Source organism: Crinia signifera, chromosome 9, assembly GCF_055691185.1.
Source record: "Crinia signifera chromosome 9, ASM5569118v1, whole genome shotgun sequence".
NCBI classification, from domain to species: Eukaryota; Metazoa; Chordata; class Amphibia; order Anura; family Myobatrachidae; genus Crinia; species Crinia signifera.
Window position 1 is genome coordinate 167,576,673 of NC_139225.1, and position 19,016 is coordinate 167,595,688.

General features: G+C 48.4%; 1 protein-coding gene across 3 annotated transcripts in view; it reads left to right on the forward strand.

Moving 5' to 3' along the window:
• Nucleotides 1–15,433, forward strand: part of PPP1R13L (protein phosphatase 1 regulatory subunit 13 like) — an 85,551-nt gene extending 70,118 nt beyond the window's left edge. For all 3 annotated transcript variants that reach the window (XM_083160416.1, XM_083160417.1, XM_083160418.1), the window contains exon 12: nt 14,318–15,433. In XM_083160416.1, coding sequence (XP_083016542.1) covers nt 14,318–14,356 — 39 coding nt within the window. In that variant the 3' untranslated portion in view covers nt 14,357–15,433. The remainder of the gene's footprint in view (nt 1–14,317) is intronic.
• The last annotated feature ends 3,583 nt before the right edge of the window (nt 15,434–19,016 follow it).

Sequence of the window (19,016 nt, forward strand, 5' to 3'; positions counted from 1 at the left end):
TACACTTATTCTTCATACCCGACTTTTCTTACTCAGTTTAGCTACTTATTTAGTGCATTTTATTTCGTATATTTCAGTGGGGTGCCACATATAAGTGATAATAATTACTTATTAACCATATTTAAAGTGCCATGTGCAATTATTCTAATCTTTATAAAGTGCAAACTAATTCATCTTATCCATCTTAATGTTTGTAGTTTGTGAAACGTGCTTTTTATGTGAAAAGATATACATTCTACGAGGCACTGTGTGCCATTTAGTTAATTACTACAATTTATTAAACTAAAAGTGAGGCTATCTTATCCTATATATATATATCTATACCATTTATTACCTTATTTACTGTGTATTTCCTGTACACTGGGAAAGAGCTCGGACCACCGATGCCATATTTTGTGTTATTTATACATCGTGTTTCTGCTTATATATTAAGTGTATAAGGGCCACATTTATCAAGCAGATATTGACCAAAAAAATGCGAAAAACGGGCTTTAACGCTAAATTTCAGTATCCCACAAATGTATCAAATAGCTATCACAATTATTACCGCAAAAAGCAGGGCATGGATATCGCATCTATGCTGTTTTCGCAGTTCCTATGTTTACAATGGGAACTGCAGTCTTTTGAAATGTATCAAGTTCTGAAAGCATTTCTCTTTCAGAACTTGATCGCAGATAAGCTCGCATTGTGAAAGTCGCGTTAGAACCCTCCCCAGTGTCCCCTCCTCCCTTACCTCTCACTGTGCTGCCCTGCCGCTCAGCAATACTGACAACTTTACCCACGGAGCGGGGTCCCGACAGGAGGCAGCTTGTGTCCTCAGTACAGCAGCGCTGATCCTCCAGCACAGCAGCGCTGACCAGAGGACCATCCACCCTGCAGGAGCCCCCACTGGAACCGTGTCCCCCATCAAGCTTTTATTTAGCCGCAAAAGTCAGCGACCGCACACCAGTGAAGGGGGACTGGGAGCGGCGCTGGCGGACTTTGAAAACATAAGTGACCGGGTGCAGGGGGGAACGGCCGCTGGTTGTGTTTTATATAGTGCAGCTTAGTCCCCAGTCAATCCTCCCAGCACGCCGACTTTGAAAACATACAGTGACCGGGTGCAGGGATGAATGGACAATCAATGGCCGCTGATAGAAGATAGTGCTGCTCCCCAGTCTGTCCCCTCCCCCTTCCCCCTCACATGCCACCTACAAAGGCCTTGATTGGCTTAGTGAAAAGGGGGAGTGTCCAGGGGAGTGAGAAACACTTCTCCTCTGCATCGCTGATGATCGCAGGAACAGCTTGTTTACGCAGCTGCTCTCCCTGCCTACCTCCCTTCATAAATCCAGGTGATGCAGCACAACATCGCAATGCGATGTTAATGCGATGTTCATCGATATTATCGCGAAAACATCGCGGTTTATTGATAAATGGGCCCCTAAGTCACCAACAGCAAGCTGGGTTCGGGCCATTCTTTGGCATCCAGCTTCTGGCGATTATTACGTTTGTAATATACTGCCGGTCACCGGGCTCAAGCTGCTGCAGTTGTATTATATTAAGCAGACAGCCTGCTCTGGGTATTCCTGAGTCCACTAGGGTTTGAATTACTTCCGCCCAGAATGCAGACACCGTTTGGCACTGCCATAAGAGATGAAAGAAGGTGCCCTCATACTGGTTACACTTCAGGCACAGTATGGATGTATGTCCGTTAAATTTTACCATACGGGTTGCTGACATATAAACTCTATGCACTATAAAATATTGAACTTGTTGTACCCTAAGTGCGTTTGTGGCCTGTGCAATATTGGAGACCGCAAATCGCCAATCTTCCTCTTCTATTGGCCCATTGGCCCAACATCCTGCTCCCACTTGTACCTCAAGGCTTCCATACCATCCTGGCCCTTGTCCCGGTTAAGTCGTTTATATATTCTGCTGACTATTTTTTTCCCTCAACTGTCCTTATTATTATTGTTTTTACCGGGGATTCTCCTAAGGTTGGAAAGCCCCCCCGGAACTGTGCCCCCATTGTTGCCTTCAACTGCAAATACCGGTAAAGGTGTGATTTAGGGAGACCGAATTCCCTTTTCAATTCCACAAAGGTTTTTAACCGACCAGAGAGGATTACTTGGCCCAAGGTTATAATGGAATAACTTCCTTAAACATTAGGGGATCGTCTATAGCACAGGTCTTAAACGGTGGCCCTCCAGATGTTGTGGAACTACATGTCCCAGCATGCCCTGAGGTTTTTTGGCATGCTCTTATAGGAAAAAAAGTGGCAATGCATGTTGGGACATGTAGTTTCACAACATCTGGAGGGCCACAGGTTGAAGACCCATGGTCGATAGCAGGGCTGGGCAACACTGGCCCTCCAGATGTTGATGAACTACACATCCCAGCATGCCTTGCATCAGTTTCAGCATGGCCACATAGCAAAACTAATGCAAAGCATCCTGGGATGTGTAGTTCATTAACATCTGGAGGGCCGGTGTTGCAGGATGGAGTGGATCTATACTCTGTTGGCCTCCTGCCAGATTTTTATAGCTTGTTTCACTATTGGTGGATCCTTCGTCTGAATGTGTGTTTGTAGTATCCTATTTTTTGGAAGGCAACTCGGTGAAGCCACCGTGACCACGGCAAACGCCATGTCACTGTCCTCCACTAACCACGGGCGTAGCTGATATAGCAGATATATAGTATAGGCGAAAATCTGGAAGCCCCATACCCCCTACCCCATTGTCCATTGTTAATTTATTTAGCTGGACCTTTGGACGAGTGTTATGCCAGATGAAGGACAAGAGTTTACTATTAAATTTCCTGAATATGCTTTTGGGGAGGAAAATTGGGGATTGCTCGATTTTAAATACAACAGCTGAGGGAGCACCACCATTTTAATTAAATTGATCCGACACATAACTGTGAGAGGTAATTTGCTCCATGATTTAAATTTAGTATCCAATTTATTTAGCATTGGAAGGATATTATTCTGAACAAATTCCTCAGATTTACGCGTTATCTGTATCCCCAAATATTTGAATTGTTTTGCCCATGTCACTGGGGATGGAGGAGGCAATCCCTGAGGCGGCGTGGTCCCGAGATACAAGATGTATGATTTATTCCAGTTCATTTTAAAACTGGAGAGACTTCCGAAGTCGGCAATCAATTTTATGACGACAGGGAGTGAGGCCCTCTAGTCAAAAACAACACGTCATCTGCGTATAAAGAGACCACGTCTGTACCCTGGGCCATCTGGAGACCGCGAATATCAGTGTAGGTCCTTAGCATGCAGGCAAGGGCAAATAAGAGGGGGGATAGAGGACACGTTAGAATTTGGTGAGATGTGCGCCAGGAGGATATAGACAGGAAAATGTCCAGGAGCGTGATCCCAAATATTGCACTCCCCTAGTATTCTGGTTGGGGCGTCAGCTAAGTCCAAGAGCGGTGGTGTGCCAGGATAGAGGACACGCCTGCCTGGTGCCTCTAAAGAGCCTGAATGCGGGAGACGTCCACCCATTCAGGGACACCCTAGCCGTGGGGCATTTGTACAGTAATTGCACCCACTTGATGAAATTATCCCCTATACCAAAGGCTTTTAGGGTAGCCCATAGAAATGGCCACTCCACCACGTCAAAAGCTTTGGTAGCACTACCGCCGGTTACACAGGTAACTGTAAATGAGTATATAATCTACGCAAATTGGCCGACGTTGATTTACCTGGCATGAAGCCTGATTGGTTAGAATGAACAATTTTAGAAATATATATTTTTAATCTATTAGCTAAGATTTTTGCGAGGATTTTGGCCTCGTTTGAGAATAGGGATATGGGTCGACATGAGTCTAAATGACTAGGGTCCTTCCCTTGTTTTAGAATAACTATAATTTTAGCCTCAACCATTGACGCAGGGATCTGGCCTTCATCGAAACAGCGGGTCAGGGTGGCATGAAATTGAGGGACTGGAATCCCATCTAGGCCGGGGGCTTTACTCCCCGGGAGCTCATTTATGGCCTGGTGGACTTCAGTAATATCTAATGGTTGTTCAAGGTTTTGGCTATCAGTTGGGGAAAGGCTGGGGAGTTCGATCTGCTCTATCTGGAGCTGGATTTCATCCTCTGTGACCCTAAGCTCGGAGGAGTACAGTTCTTTGTACCAGCTGACCGTGCTTATCACTAATTGGACCTATACAGGAGGAAGGGGCTTCGGCTTTTGCCAGGTATGCGAGGTAATGCCCTGTTTTATCGGATGTTTGATAGGCCTTACAGGACTGATGGATCAACAGTTTATTGTTATCCTCCTGGATTGCATCTAACCAAATTTGTTGAGCTTCTTGCCAACTCTGCCTTGCTATTTCTGTTTTATTTATTAAATATTCAGATTCTAACACTAAACATTTCACCTCCATCTCCTTTAATCTCTGTTTCTTGGCCTCTTAATTTCAGTTATACGTTTTCTGAATACCCCTCGCATAAAAGCTTTAAATGAATCCCATTCCATTGCGGCCTTAGCCCATCCCTGATTGGCCACCCAGAATTCACGCCAGAGGTTGTTCATGCTCTTCTCTTGTCCTAGATAATGTAGCCATGACGGGTTTAACTTCCAAAAACCTTGACCCCTTTCTAGTTCATCCGAGAATTCCATAATTATGGGGGAGTGATCAAATATACCCCTGGGTTCATATTCTATATTACTAACAGAGGAAATGAAGGCCCGGGATGCCAATATTAGATCAATTCTGGAAAAAGTTTGGTACGATAAGGAGAAGCAAGAGAATTGCGATACCTTGGGGTTCCGCTCCCTCCAAATGTCCACCTAGCCAACATCTTGTATAAAATTCGAAAAAGAGGTGCTACCGCCAACCACTGTGGTGGAGCCCGCCCTCCAGCTATCCAATTGTGGATCTAGAATATTATTAAAATCCCCTGCACATATTACCGATGCGGAGGGGTTACCTGCAGCAAAGGTAATGGCTTTCACAAGTATTTCATAAGAAAAGGGAGGAGGGACATATACCGCTAGTAATACCAATGGAAAGGAGTTAACAATACAATCCAAAAAGATATATCTACCACCCTGATCTATCTCAACCCGATGCCAACCCAGCGCTGCTTAAGGGCCATAAATTTGCCCCCTATTAAATGGGTTTCTGATAGACAGGCGATATCCGCCCCATAGGAGCGTATCTGGTTCATCACCAAAGAGCGTTTAATCTTATTAATCTTAATATTCCAAGTTAGTAGTTTAATCGGTACTTATGTAATATCTGGGCTCCCGTTTTTCTTATGAGACCGCGGCCCCTCGCGGGGCTCGCTGCGCTCGCCACGCTTCGGGCACGGTGGCTCGCTGCGCTCGCCACACTATATAAAATCAACTCCATGCGTAGTTGGATAGTAGGGGTATGAAAAAATGAGGTGCATTTAACATGGGAGCCCAGATAATACATAAGTACCGTTTAATCATTTACTATTTTGATTATTTTATATACAATAGTTATAAATTGGTTATATAGTACCATCTACTCATAACCCTCCAGACTTTTACCACAGAATCCCTAGTTTGCACCTTAACAGTGAAAATAATCATAAACAGATAGAGGTGCATTTCGGATTTAACGGTCTCCATACTGAATTAGTTATTTTATACACAGCAATTATATAGAACCTTCTACCCTTATCCAGGATTGCTGATTTGCGCTTCAACAGGGCCTTCAGAAAGATCAATAAAGATAGTCCTAAACACAGAGTAGTACTTTACAGATTTAGCGGTCTCCCAGCGGGTCCCCCCCTCCCTGTATACCCATTCCCTCTAGGCATACCTGATCCCCCCCCCCCCCAAAAAAAAAAAAAAGAAAAGCACAAAAAGGGCCACCCCTGAGCGGGTAGAGCGCCCCAGCAGGTTACATTATCTTTGTTACATATTTTTTATCTAACTCTACATAGACGCCATTTGCCTAAGGCCAAGAGATTTTGTATCGAGCCACTGAGCAGCCTCGTTAGGGGGAGAGAAGAAATGTGTTGAGTTATTGTCCACCACGCTCAGTTTGGATGGAAATATCATGGAGTAGCTCAGGTTCTGCTCGCGCAGTTTTTTCTTTATCTCTCCAAACTTAGCTCGTTCCCTCTGCACTTCAAGCGCAAAGTCCGGAAAAACAGAGATCTTATTTCCGTTATACAACAATGGACCATTAGCTTGTATTGAGCGCAACACAATATCTCTGTCCACGAAACATAGGAATTTTACAATAAATGTTCGTGGTGGGGCCCCAGGAGGTGGAGGTCAGGGAGGCACTCTGTGGGCCCGCTCGGCCGCAAATTGAGGTGTAAATGCCGTTTTACCGACTGTGTCCATCAGCCAGGATTCCACAAATTTTTGAGGGTCTTGGCCCTCAGCATGTTCCAGCAGACCCACAAATCTAAGGTTGTTGCGCCTCAACCTTCCTTCCATCTCTACCAATTTAACTTTTAATTCAGAGGTCTGCTGGGTACAGTAGGTCAACTTCCTAAGCCATTTAGTATTAGTATCTTCCAGAAGCGATATACGTTTTTCAGCTTCATCAATGCGCTCAATTGTCACTCTAAGATCAGACTTTAAGGACAGAATTTCAGATTGAAGATCCTTAATTTGCCCAGAAAGACGTTGTTCTGAGTTGGTGATAGCGTCAAGGATCAGTAGGTTTCTCTGGACTTTTATGTTTCGTCGGGGTGGCATGTGGGGTTGTGGACGGGGTCTGTGGGGGGTTGCCGGGCTGTGATCTGGCAAATTTCTCAAGCCGAGCTGCGGCCGTGGCATTGCTGGTTTTACCCATTTTTTTTAAATAAATTTATAAAAGGCATATAATGGAGTGGATAAGTCTGTCTGGGAGTAACCCGGTGTAAAGCCTGGGAATGCCGCTGCTTACTGTCCGTGCAAGTTATTTACCCACTGTATGCCTCGGCAATATACTGTGTGCCTCAATCCACACGGAGGACAGCTCGCACCTGACCCCGTGAGGGTGGGGGAAACTGAAGCTTAAACTAGCTTCTTAAACTGATGAAAAATGTCCGACACACTTTTGGACCAAATTACGGATGTCACCTTTTTCTCCTTAGCAGGGACACACAGTGACAGTGGCAAACCAGATGGAACACCCCCAGGTATTGCAGACTCCCGGCGGGTCGGTCTTAATGCAGCAGTCACTATGGGGTTTATTCTAGTTCATTCTTTCTGACAAAATCCTTCTTAGATGGACAAAACCATGTGCATTGCAGGGGGGCAGATGTAACATGTGCAGATAGAATTAGATTTGGGTGAGTTATTTTGTTTCTGGGCAGGGAAAATACTGACTGCTTTATTTTACACTGCAATATAGATCTCACTTTGAAGAAAAACCCCACCCAAATCTATTTCTCTCTGCACAAGTAACATCTGCCCCACCTGCAGTGCACATGGTTTTGTCCATCTAAGAAGGATTTTGTCAGAAAGAATGAACTAGAATAACCCCCTATGTTGTTTGTGGAGTTTCTATCTACTCACCGGATCAGCACTCCGGGTTTGGGCTGATCCATCTTGCCTTGTTTCCATGCATACTTAGTCTCTGGGTGTGGCTGCCTCCTAAGCCACTGGGTATTTGGCACTGAGAGCCTGCCGGTTCTAGCCCTGTTATAGTCCTGTATAGATATACACTTACTATATTCCTGGTTATTTCCATGTTCCTAGAGATTCTCAGAGTTCCTAGCTAACCACTGAGATTATTCCAGAGTTCAGTTTGTTCCAGTCTGGGTCTATGGGCCCCCATACATTAGGCCGACTTGTCCAAAGGGAGAGCTTGATAAGATTTTGGCACTTGATGTGCCATTTTTACATGTGATAAATTGGATGCAACATGTAAACCTGGGGGAGCGGCAGGGTCCATGGTAGAGGTAGGCGGGGACCAGAGAGCAGGGTCCGGGGGAGCTGCAGGCAGGCTAGTGAAAGGGTCCGTGGTATAGGAAGATTCAAAAGACTGGCCGGCCGCTGATTGGCTGAGCTCTCATCCAATCAGCGGGTGCCCAGTCTTTGGAATAGGATGTTTTCTATTCTCCCGACGCTCCCACGTACTCTGCACTCCGGTCTCCGCTCCCCTCTTGCCTCTCACTCTGCCGCTACCCCAGACCCTGTTGCTACCCCGCCTGCAGCTCCCCCCCGGACCCTGCTCTCCGGTCCCCGCCTGTCACTACCCCGCCTGCAGCTCCCCCCCGGACCCTGCTCTCCAGTCCCCGCCTGCCACTACCCCGCCTGCAGCTCCCCCGGACCCTGCTCTCCGGTACCCGCCTGCCACTACCCCGCCTGCAGCTCCCCCGGACCCTGCTCTCCAGTCCCCGCCTGCCACTACCCCGCCTGCAGCTCCCCCGGACCCTGCTCTCCGGTACCCGCCTGCCACTACCCCGCCTGCAGCTCCCCCGGACCCTGCTCTCCGGTACCCGCCTGCCACTACCCCGCCTGCAGCTCCCCCGGACCCTGCTCTCCGGTCCCCGCCTGCCACTACCCCGCCTGCAGCTCCCCCCGGACCCTGCTCTCCAGTACCCGCCTGCCACTACCCCGCCTGCAGCTCCCCCGGACCCTGCTCTCCAGTTCCCGCCTGCCACTACCCCGCCTGCAGCTCCCCCGGACCCTGCTCTCCGGTACCCGCCTGCCACTACCCCGCCTGCAGCTCCCCCGGACCCTGCTCTCCGGTACCCGCCTGCCACTACCCCGCCTGCAGCTCCCCCGGACCCTGCTCTCCGGTACCCGCCTGCCACTACCCCGCCTGCAGCTCCCCCGGACCCTGCTCTCCGGTACCCGCCTGCCACTACCCCGCCTGCAGCTCCCCCGGACCCTGCTCTCCAGTCCCCGCCTGCCACTACCCCGCCTGCAGCTCCCCCGGACCCTGCTCTCCGGTACCCGCCTGCCACTACCCCGCCTGCAGATCGGGTGAAATCGGGCCCAAATCGCGTAGTGTAGGGCCTTAAGTATTCCAGCAAGCTCTCCTGCTGAGTGCCCTGTTAGATCCTGCCTGTTGGATACTGGTAACCCCAGGCTTTTAGATCAGTGGTGTGGGTGCTGTTCCCTTCAGTCTAGCAGGTAGACAGAGAGGGACTGTTCATGGGAACGCACTATGAATAATTGGAAATTTTAACTTTTATTAGTTTTCTTATAATATTCCCTTTATATCAGAATTATGGTAAAACAGCAAAAAATAGAGGATAAAATCACAAACAATTCACGAACATACATAAATATAGTGTGATATAGACGAAAAATGACACGGTCAGTGTCATGGCTGAGAGAGACGTCTGTTATTTAGCTGCGAGTGATATGACCTTTATTAGGGACAATATTTATGTATCGGGTTTTGTATCCTTTATGATTTGCAGCGATATGTTTTCAATTATTTCATAGCAGTTATTGTGATTTGACGGTAGTAGGTTTTATCACATCAATTGTTGGCACAGATTCTGGTCTTGTGGTGCCCTCTTCTGGTCACCTTAAATTGATGGTGACACCTGTAACTAAGGAGTAGTTCATTTATAATATCACCAGATAATGTCACGAACTGTGATCATTTGGCGCCCTCCTCTGGTCATTTAGTTACACTACATCAAAATCACACTGTCCCTTTTCTAGTTACTAGCTGCTATTAGTTTACAGGCAGCATTTCATTTCAGTAAACAAATTTAGGCTAATAGACATTTCTCAGCATGGCAGATGCCAATGCCAGCGTTTCACTGTTTTACAGCTTTTTCAAAGCTAGTCTGTGCTCCTCCCACTGGCTGGTAGCAGAACATACACGTCTGTATTCCCATACATCACTGTATTCCCATACATCCCAGTGCTCCTCCCACTGGCTGGTAGCAGAACATACACGTCTGTATTCCCATACATCCCAGTGCTCCTCCCACTGGCTGGTAGCAGAACATACACGTCTGTATTCCCATACATCCCAGTGCTCCTCCCACTGGCTGGTAGCAGAACATACACGTCTGTATTACCATACATCCCAGTGCTCCTCCCACTGGCTGGTAGCAGAACATACACGTCTGTATTCCCATACATCCCAGTGCTCCTCCCACTGGCTGGTAGCAGAACATACACGTCTGTATTACCATACATCCCAGTGCTCCTCCCACTGGCTGGTAGCAGAACATACACGTCTGTATTCCCATACATCCCAGTGCTCCTCCCACTGGCTGGTAGCAGAACATACACGTCTGTATTCCCATACATCCCAGTGCTCCTCCCACTGGCTGGTAGCAAAACATACACGTCTGTATTCCCATACATCCCAGTGCTCCTCCCACTGGCTGGTAGCAGAACATACACATCTGCATTCCCATACATCCCAGTGCTCCTCCCACTGGCTGGTAGCAGAACATACACGTCTGTATTCCCATACATCCCAGTGCTCCTCCCACTGGCTGGTAGCAGAACATACACGTCTGTATTCCCATACATCCCAGTGCTCCTCCCACTGGCTGGTAGCAGAACATACACATCTGCATTCCCATACATCCCAGTGCTCCTCCCACTGGCTGGTAGCAGAACATACACGTCTGTATTCCCATACATCCCAGTGCTCCTCCCACTCCTCCCACTGGCTGGTAGCAGAACATACACGTCTGTATTCCCATACATCCCAGTGCTCCTCCCACTGGCTGGTAGCAGAACATACACATCTGCATTCCCATACATCCCAGTGCTCCTCCCACTGGCTGGTAGCAGAACATACACGTCTGTATTCCCATACATCCCAGTGCTCCTCCCACTGGCTGGTAGCAGAACATACACGTCTGTATTCCCATACATCCCAGTGCTCCTCCCACTGGCTGGTAGCAGAACATACACGTCTGTATTCCCATACATCCCAGTGCTCCTCCCACTGGCTGGTAGCAGAACATACACGTCTGTATTCCCATACATCCCAGTGCTCCTCCCACTGGCTGGTAGCAGAACATACACGTCTGTATTCCCATACATCCCAGTGCTCCTCCCACTGGCTGGTAGCAGAACATACACGTCTGTTTTCTCGTCTGTCAGGTCTCTGCACTCTTCAGGGCCATCTCTCTCTTTGGCCCGGGTGCTGGACGGGGTCCCAACAGTCGGGATCCCAACAGTCATTTTACCCGACGTTAGGATCCTGACTGTTAAAACAGCGACAGACGGGTTCCCGACGGCCACCGGCTATTCTCCCTCGTGGGGGTCCCTCCAGGCCTCTGCACTCTCCAGGGTCAGCTCTCTCTCTCTCTGGCACTGTGCTGTGAGGCAGTAATGTTATCCATTACACCGTCCGTACTGCTTCGTATATATAACACATGGTGGGGATAGAACCCATGACCTCAGTGCTGTGAGGCAGTAATGTAACCATTACACCGTCCGTACTGCCCCGTATATATAACACATGGTGGGGATAGAACCCATGACCTCAGTGCTGTGAGGCAGTAATGTAACCATTACACCATCCATACTGCTTCGTATATATAACACATGGTGGGGATAGAACCCATGACCTCAGCGCTGTGAGGCAGTAATGTAACCATTACACCATCCATACTGCTTCGTATATATACCACATGGTGGGGATAGAACCCATGACCTCAGTGCTGTGAGGCAGTAATGTAACCATTACACCGTCCGTACTGCCCCGTATATATAACACATGGTGGGGATAGAACCCATGACCTCAGTGCTGTGAGGCAGTAATGCTAACCATTACATCGTCCGTACTGCCCCGTATATATAACACATGGTGGGGATAGAACCCATGACCTCAGTGCTGTGAGGCAGTAATGCTAACCATTACATCGTCCGTACTGCCCCGTATATATAACACATGGTGGGGATAGAACACATGACCTCAGTGCTGTGAGGCAGTAATGCTAACCATTACACCATCCGTACTGCCCCGTATATATAACACATGGTCGGGATGGAACCCATGTCCTCAGCGCTGTGAGGCAGTAATGTAACCATTACACCATCCGTACTGCCCCGTATATATAACACATGGTTGGGATAGAACCCATGACCTCATCGCTGTGAGGCAGTATAACCATTACACCGTCCGTACTGCCCCGTATATATAACACATGGTGGGGATAGAACCCATGACCTCAGTGCTGTGAGGCAGTAATGTAACCATTACACCATCTGTACTGCCACGTATATATAACACATGGTGGGGATAGAACCCATGACCTCAGTGCTGTGAGGCAGTAATGCTAACCATTACACCATCCGTACTGCCCCGTATATATAACACATGGTGGGGATAGAACCCATGACCTCAGTGCTGTGAGGCAGTAATGCTAACCATTACACCGTCCGTACTACCCCGTATATATAACACATGGTGGGGATAGAACCCATGACCTCAGTGCTGTGAGGCAGTAATGCTAACCATTACACCATCCGTACTGCCCCGTATATATAACACATGGTCGGGATGGAACCCATGTCCTCAGCGCTGTGAGGCAGTAATGTAACCATTACACCATCCGTACTGCCCCGTATATATAACACATGGTGGGGATAGAACCCATGACCTCATCGCTGTGAGGCAGTATAACCATTACACCGTCCGTACTGCCCTGTATATATAACACATGGTGGGGATAGAACCCATGACCTCAGTGCTGTGAGGCAGTAATGTAACCATTACACCATCTGTACTGCCACGTATATATAACACATGGTGGGGATAGAACCCATGACCTCAGTGCTGTGAGGCAGTAATGCTAACCATTACACCATCCGTACTGCCCCGTATATATAGCACATGGTGGGGATAGAACCCATGACCTCAGTGCTGTGAGGCAGTAATGCTAACCATTACATCGTCCGTACTGCCCCGTATATATAACACATGGTGGGGATAGAACCCATGACCTCAGTGCTGTGAGGCAGTAATGCTATAACCATTACACCATCCGTATTGCCCCGTATATATATAACACATGGTGGGGATAGAACCCATGACCTCAGTGCTGTGAGGCAGTAATGCTAACCATTACACCGTCCGTACTGCCCCGTATATATAACACATGGTGGGGATAGAACCCATGACCTCAGTGCTGTGAGGCAGTAATGCTAACCATTACACCATCCATACTGCTTCGTATATATAACACATGGTGGGGATAGAACCCATGACCTCAGTGCTGTGAGGCAGTAATGCTATAACCATTACACCAACCGTACTGCCCCGTATATATAACACATGGTGGGGATAGAACCCATGACCTCAGTGCTGTGAGGCAGTAATGCTAACCATTACACCGTCCGTACTACCCCGTATATATAACACATGGTGGGGATAGAACCCATGACCTCAGCGCTGTGAGGCAGTAATGCTAACCATTACACCATCCGTACTGCCCCGTATATATAACACATGGTGGGGATAGAACCCATGACCTCAGCACTGTGAGGCAGTAATGCTAACCATTACACCATCCGTACTGCCCCGTATATATAACACATGGTGGGGATAGAACCCATGACCTCAGTGCTGTGAGGCAGTAATGTAACCATTACAACGTCCGTACTGCCCCGTATATATAACACATGGTGGGAATAGAACCCATGACCTCAGTGCTGTGAGGCAGTAATGTAACCATTACACCGTCCGTACTTCCCCGTATATATAACACATGGTGGGGATAGAACCCATGACCTCAGCGCTGTGAGGTAGTAATACTAACCATTACATCATCCGTACTGCCCCGTATATATAACACATGGTGGGAATAGAACCCATGACCTCAGCGCTGTGAGGCAGTAATGTTAACCATTACACCATCCGCACTGCCCTGTATATATAACACATGGTGGGGATAGAACCCATGACCTCAGCGCTGTGAGGCAGTAATGTAACCATTACACCATCCGTACTGCCCGTATATATAACACATGGTGGGAATAGAACCCATGACCTCAGCGCTGTGAGGCAGTAATATAACCATTACACCATCCGTACTGCCCCGTATATATAACACATGCTGGGGATAGAACCCATGACCTCAGCACTGAGAGGCAGTAATATAACCATTACACCATCCGTACTGCCCCGTATATATAACACATGCTGGGGATAGAACCCATGACGTCAGTGCTGTGAGGCAGTAATGTAACCATTACACCGTCCGTACTGCCCCGTATATATAACACATGGTGGGGATAGAACCCATGACCTCAGTGCTGTGAGGCAGTAATGCTAACCATTACATCGTCCGTGCTGCCCTATAGCGTTGCCTGGATGTCACATACGTTTGTGTAAGCCTATCCCATATTATGTCTGCACAATGTCCTAACTTGTGTCACCACTAACTTATGTTTCCTCCTCTCTTGCAGATGTATCCGCGGGTCCGGCCCCAACGCAGTCCTCTGTGACGGAGCATATAGAGGGTTTGTGTTATGTGTTTGTGTGATGGAAAATCAGAAAGTTTCTGGTCATACTGGTACACTACGTGTGTGTCTGCTCATGTATCAGTGCACCATTTGTCTGTGTGTGTGTATCAGTGCATTGTGCGTTTATCAGTGCACCCTGTGTGTCTGTGCCTGTATCAGTGCACCCTGTGTGTCTGTGCCTGTATCAGTGTACCATTTGTTTATGTATGTGTGTGTATCAGTGCACCATGTCTGTGTGCACGTGTATCAGTGCACCATTTGTCTGTGTCTGAACGTGTATCAGTGCACCGTGTGTGTCTGCACATGTATCAGTGCACCCTGTCTGTGTGTGTATCAGTGCACCGTCTGTGTCTGTGAGTGTATCAGTGCTGTGTGTGTATCAGTGCACCACGTGTGTATCAGTGCACCGCGTGTGTCTGTGTGTATCAGTGCACTGTCTGTGTATGCGTGTGTATCAGTGGACCGTGTCTGTGTGTGTGTGTATCAGTGCACCGCGTGTGTATCAGTGCACCGTCTGTGTCTGCGAGTGTGTCAGCGCACCGTGTCTGTATCAGTGCACCGTGTGTGTCTGCGCATGTATCAGTGCACCTTGTGTGTCTGCGCATGCATCAGTGCACTGTGTGTGTCTGCGCATGTATCAGTGGACCGTGTCTGTGTGTGTGTATCAGTGCACCGCGTGTGTATCAGTGCACCATTTGTCTGTGTGTGTATCAGTGCACCGTGTCTGCGCATGCACCGTGTGTGTATCAGTGCACCGTGTGTATCAGTGCACCGTGTGTGTCTGCGTGTGTATCAGTGCACCGTGTCTGCGTGTGTATCAGTGCACCGCGTGTCTGGATAGATTATGGGGATGGTAATGTACAGCACAGTTAGTTTTGCAGCTGCGCCTTATATTTTGTATAAACCTATTTTGTAATAAAACATATAGCAGTGAAGTATTTGTGCAGCTGATGACATTGTTACTGTAATGTTACTAATAATTAGTATGCATCTTGTTTTTCATAATTTTTTTTTTATATATTTCTGTTATGGCTTTAATAAATGACACAATTCACTGCACATTGTGTATCCTGACTCCAGTACATGGGTAATAAGGTCCCCAGTATGACAACTGCAGGTCCATGAAAGCTGTGTGGGGGCTCATCTGCTGGGAACGCTGTCTGAGCACACAGTGGGGGGCCTGTGTTAGTCTGGCCATTGGAAACCACCATGGCTACACTTAAGGCTGCCAATGTTAGAGAACGATGCAGAACACAGAATAGGGTTCTAATGGGAGGACTATCCAGGTTTAGATATTTGTAAGTAGCTTTGAGGTCAAGTGGAGGGAATGAACTTGTAATATATCTGATGCTTATAGAGAAACAAACTTCTCATCTATCTGTCACATATTACGCAGTGCGCTGTGGTGGTAAGAAGCGCTGCAGAGGGTGAGGCTGTAGTTACTACACACTTTGTATGTCTTTTATATTCCGCCACAAGTAGACCGTAACAAACTTTCGATGTACAGACCAATAAATGTACAATACGGAACACTGCAAAACATGAGAGATTAAACATTGCTGAAGTCATAAGCAGGTGGAGGCGGCAGTCACTGGCAGAGTGATGGGGGTGGTGGCAGACACTGGCAGAGTGATGGGGGTGGCGGCAGTCACTTGCAGAGTGATGGCAATCACTGGCAGAGTGATGGGGGTGGTGGCAGTCACTGGCAGGGTGATGGGGGTGGCGGCAGTCACTGGCAGGGTGATGGGGGTGGCGGCAGTCACTGGCAGGGTGATGGGGGTGGCGGCAGTCACTGGCAGGGTGATGGGGGTGGCGGCAGTCACTGGCAGAGGGATGGGGGTGGCGGCAGTCACTGGCAGAGGGATGGGGTGGCGGCATTCACTGGCAGGGCGATGGGGGTGGCGGCAGTCACTGGCAGGGCGATGGGGGTGGCGGCAGTCACTGGCAGGGCGATGGGGGTGGCGGCAGTCACTGGCAGGGCGATGGGGGTGGCGGCAGTCACTGGCAGGGCGATGGGGGTGGCGGCAGTCACTGGCAGGGCGATGGGGGTGGCGGCAGTCACTGGCAGGGCGATGGGGGTGGCGGCAGTCACTGGCAGGGCGATGGGGGTGGCGGCAGTCACTGGCAGGGCGATGGGGTCGGCGGAAGTCACTGGCAGGGCAATGGGGGTGGCGGCAGTCACTGGCAGGGTGATGGGGGTGGCGGCAGTCACTGGCAGGGCGATGGGGGTGGCGGCAGTCACTGGCAGGGCGATGGGGGTGGCGGCAGTCACTGGCCGAGTGATGGGGATCAGGTCCATTTATTTTTCATCCCATCCACAAGTGCACCAGATAAGCCAGCCATGGTGGGCGCACTACGAAGGTTACATTGTAGGAGGCGAGCTATACAAGCACTGCATAGGTCAGAGCTGGCAGGGTGTGCGGAGGTACACATTACAGGAATAGCACATGGTGGGGTAGATGTGTGCTGCAGGGGTGGGGAGGGGGGAGGAGAGAAAAGACATGAACACACATTTGCAGGGGACTGACACCTTTACAAGGGACTGATGGGGGAAGAGTTGCTGCATAGGCTGGGTCTGGTGCTTCCCCTCACAGCTCCATGCTCACCTGGTCCAGGTGTTCTAATCCGTAGGGGTGGTGGGCCTGGTCCAGGTGTTCTCATCCATAGGGGTGGTGGGCCTGGTCCAGGTGTTCTCATCCGTAGGGGTGGTGGGCCTGGTCCAGGTGTTCTCATCCGTAGGGGTGGTGGGCCTGGTCCAGGTGTTCTCATCCGTAGGGGTGGTGGGCCTGGTCCAGGTGTTCTCATCCGTAGGGGTGGTGGGCCTGGTCCAGGTGTTCTCATCCGTAGGGGTGGTGGGCCTGGTCCAGGTGTTCTCATCCGTAGGGGTGGTGGGCCTGGTGCAGGTGTTCTCATGGCAAAAGTGAGTTTAGGCCACATGATGTTCTTGTGGTTTGTGGTAACCGTCAGATGTAATGTTGGTGTGTTGTGTTCCTTCGGTTTAATGCCAGTATAATGCTGCTATTAATGTAAAGCTGACCCTTTATAACTAGACCCTTATACTAGATCCCTAGTGTCCAGAAGGACTGACGTCCCAAACTATACTGGATATATCCGTCCTGATGTAACTGCCCCTCCCAATACACCTAGGAGACGTAAGATCAGTGACACTATCCCACTATTTCTAAGTTCTTAAAATAGCACAGATATAAATCACAATAGCAGCTTTGGTACTTGTGTAGTTTCACGGCGCCAGCTTGCGGGGCTCGCTTCACTCACCTACACTGCGGGCTCGGTGACTCGCTGCGCTCGCCACACTATCTACAATCAACTCCGTGCCAACGTGGATAGTGGTGGTATGAACTATCCACGTTGGCATGGAGTTAAGTTACCTTATTTTAGATAGTTTGGCGAGCGTAGAACCATGCTGGCGCCGTGAAGCTACACAAGAACCGCAGCTTTATACAATTCTAAATCCATAGTCTGACATATGATTATACAATATAAGTCAGTGCAAGCAGCAGCGATAGTCTGCAGGAGATTTCTGACATATGATTATACAATATAAGTCAGTGCAAGCAGCAGCGATAGTCTGCAGGAGATTTCTGACATGAATACCCAATATAAGTCAGTGCAAGCAGCAGCGATAGTCTGCAGGAGATATCTGACATATGATTATACAATATAAGTCAGTGCAAGCAGCAGCGATAGTCTGCATGAGATATCTGACATATGATTATACAATATAAGTCAGTGCAAGCAGCAGCGATAGTCTGCATGAGATATCTGACATATGATTATACAATATAAGTCAGTGCAAGCAGCAGCGATAGTCTGCATGAGATATCTGACATATGATTATACAATATAAGTCAGTGCAAGCAGCAGCGATAGTCTGCATGAGATATCTGACATATGATTATACAATATAAGTCAGTGCAAGCAGCAGCGATAGTCTGCAGGAGATTTCTGATATATGATTCCCCAATATAAGTCAGTGCTAGCAGCAGCAGCGATAGTCTGCAGGAGATTTTTGACACGATAACCCAATATAAATCAGTGCAAGCAGCAGCGATAGTCTGCAGTAGATTTCTAACATATGATTCCCCAATATAAGTCAGTGCTAGCAGCAGCAGCGATAGTCTGCAGGAGATATCTGACATGAATACCCAATATAAGTCAGTGCAAGCAGCAGCAGCGATAGTCTGCAGGAGATTTCTGACATAACCCAATATAAATCAGTGCAAGCAGCAGCGATAGTCTGCAGGAGATTTCGGATATATGATTCCCCAATATAAATCAGTGCAAGCAGCAGCGATAGTCTGCAGGAGATTTCTGACATGATAACCCAATATAAGTCTGTGCAAGCAGCAGCGATAGTCTGCAGTAGATTTCTGACATATGATTACCCAATATATATCAGTGCAAGCAGAAGCGATAGTCTGCAGGAGATTTCTGACATGATAACCCAATATAAGTCAGTGCAAGCAGCAGCGATAGTCTGCAGGAGATTTCTGACATATGATTATACAATATAAGTCAGTGCAAGCAGCAGCGATAGTCTGCATGAGATATCTGACATATGATTATACAATATAAGTCAGTGCAAGCAGCAGCGATAGTCTGCATGAGATATCTGACATAT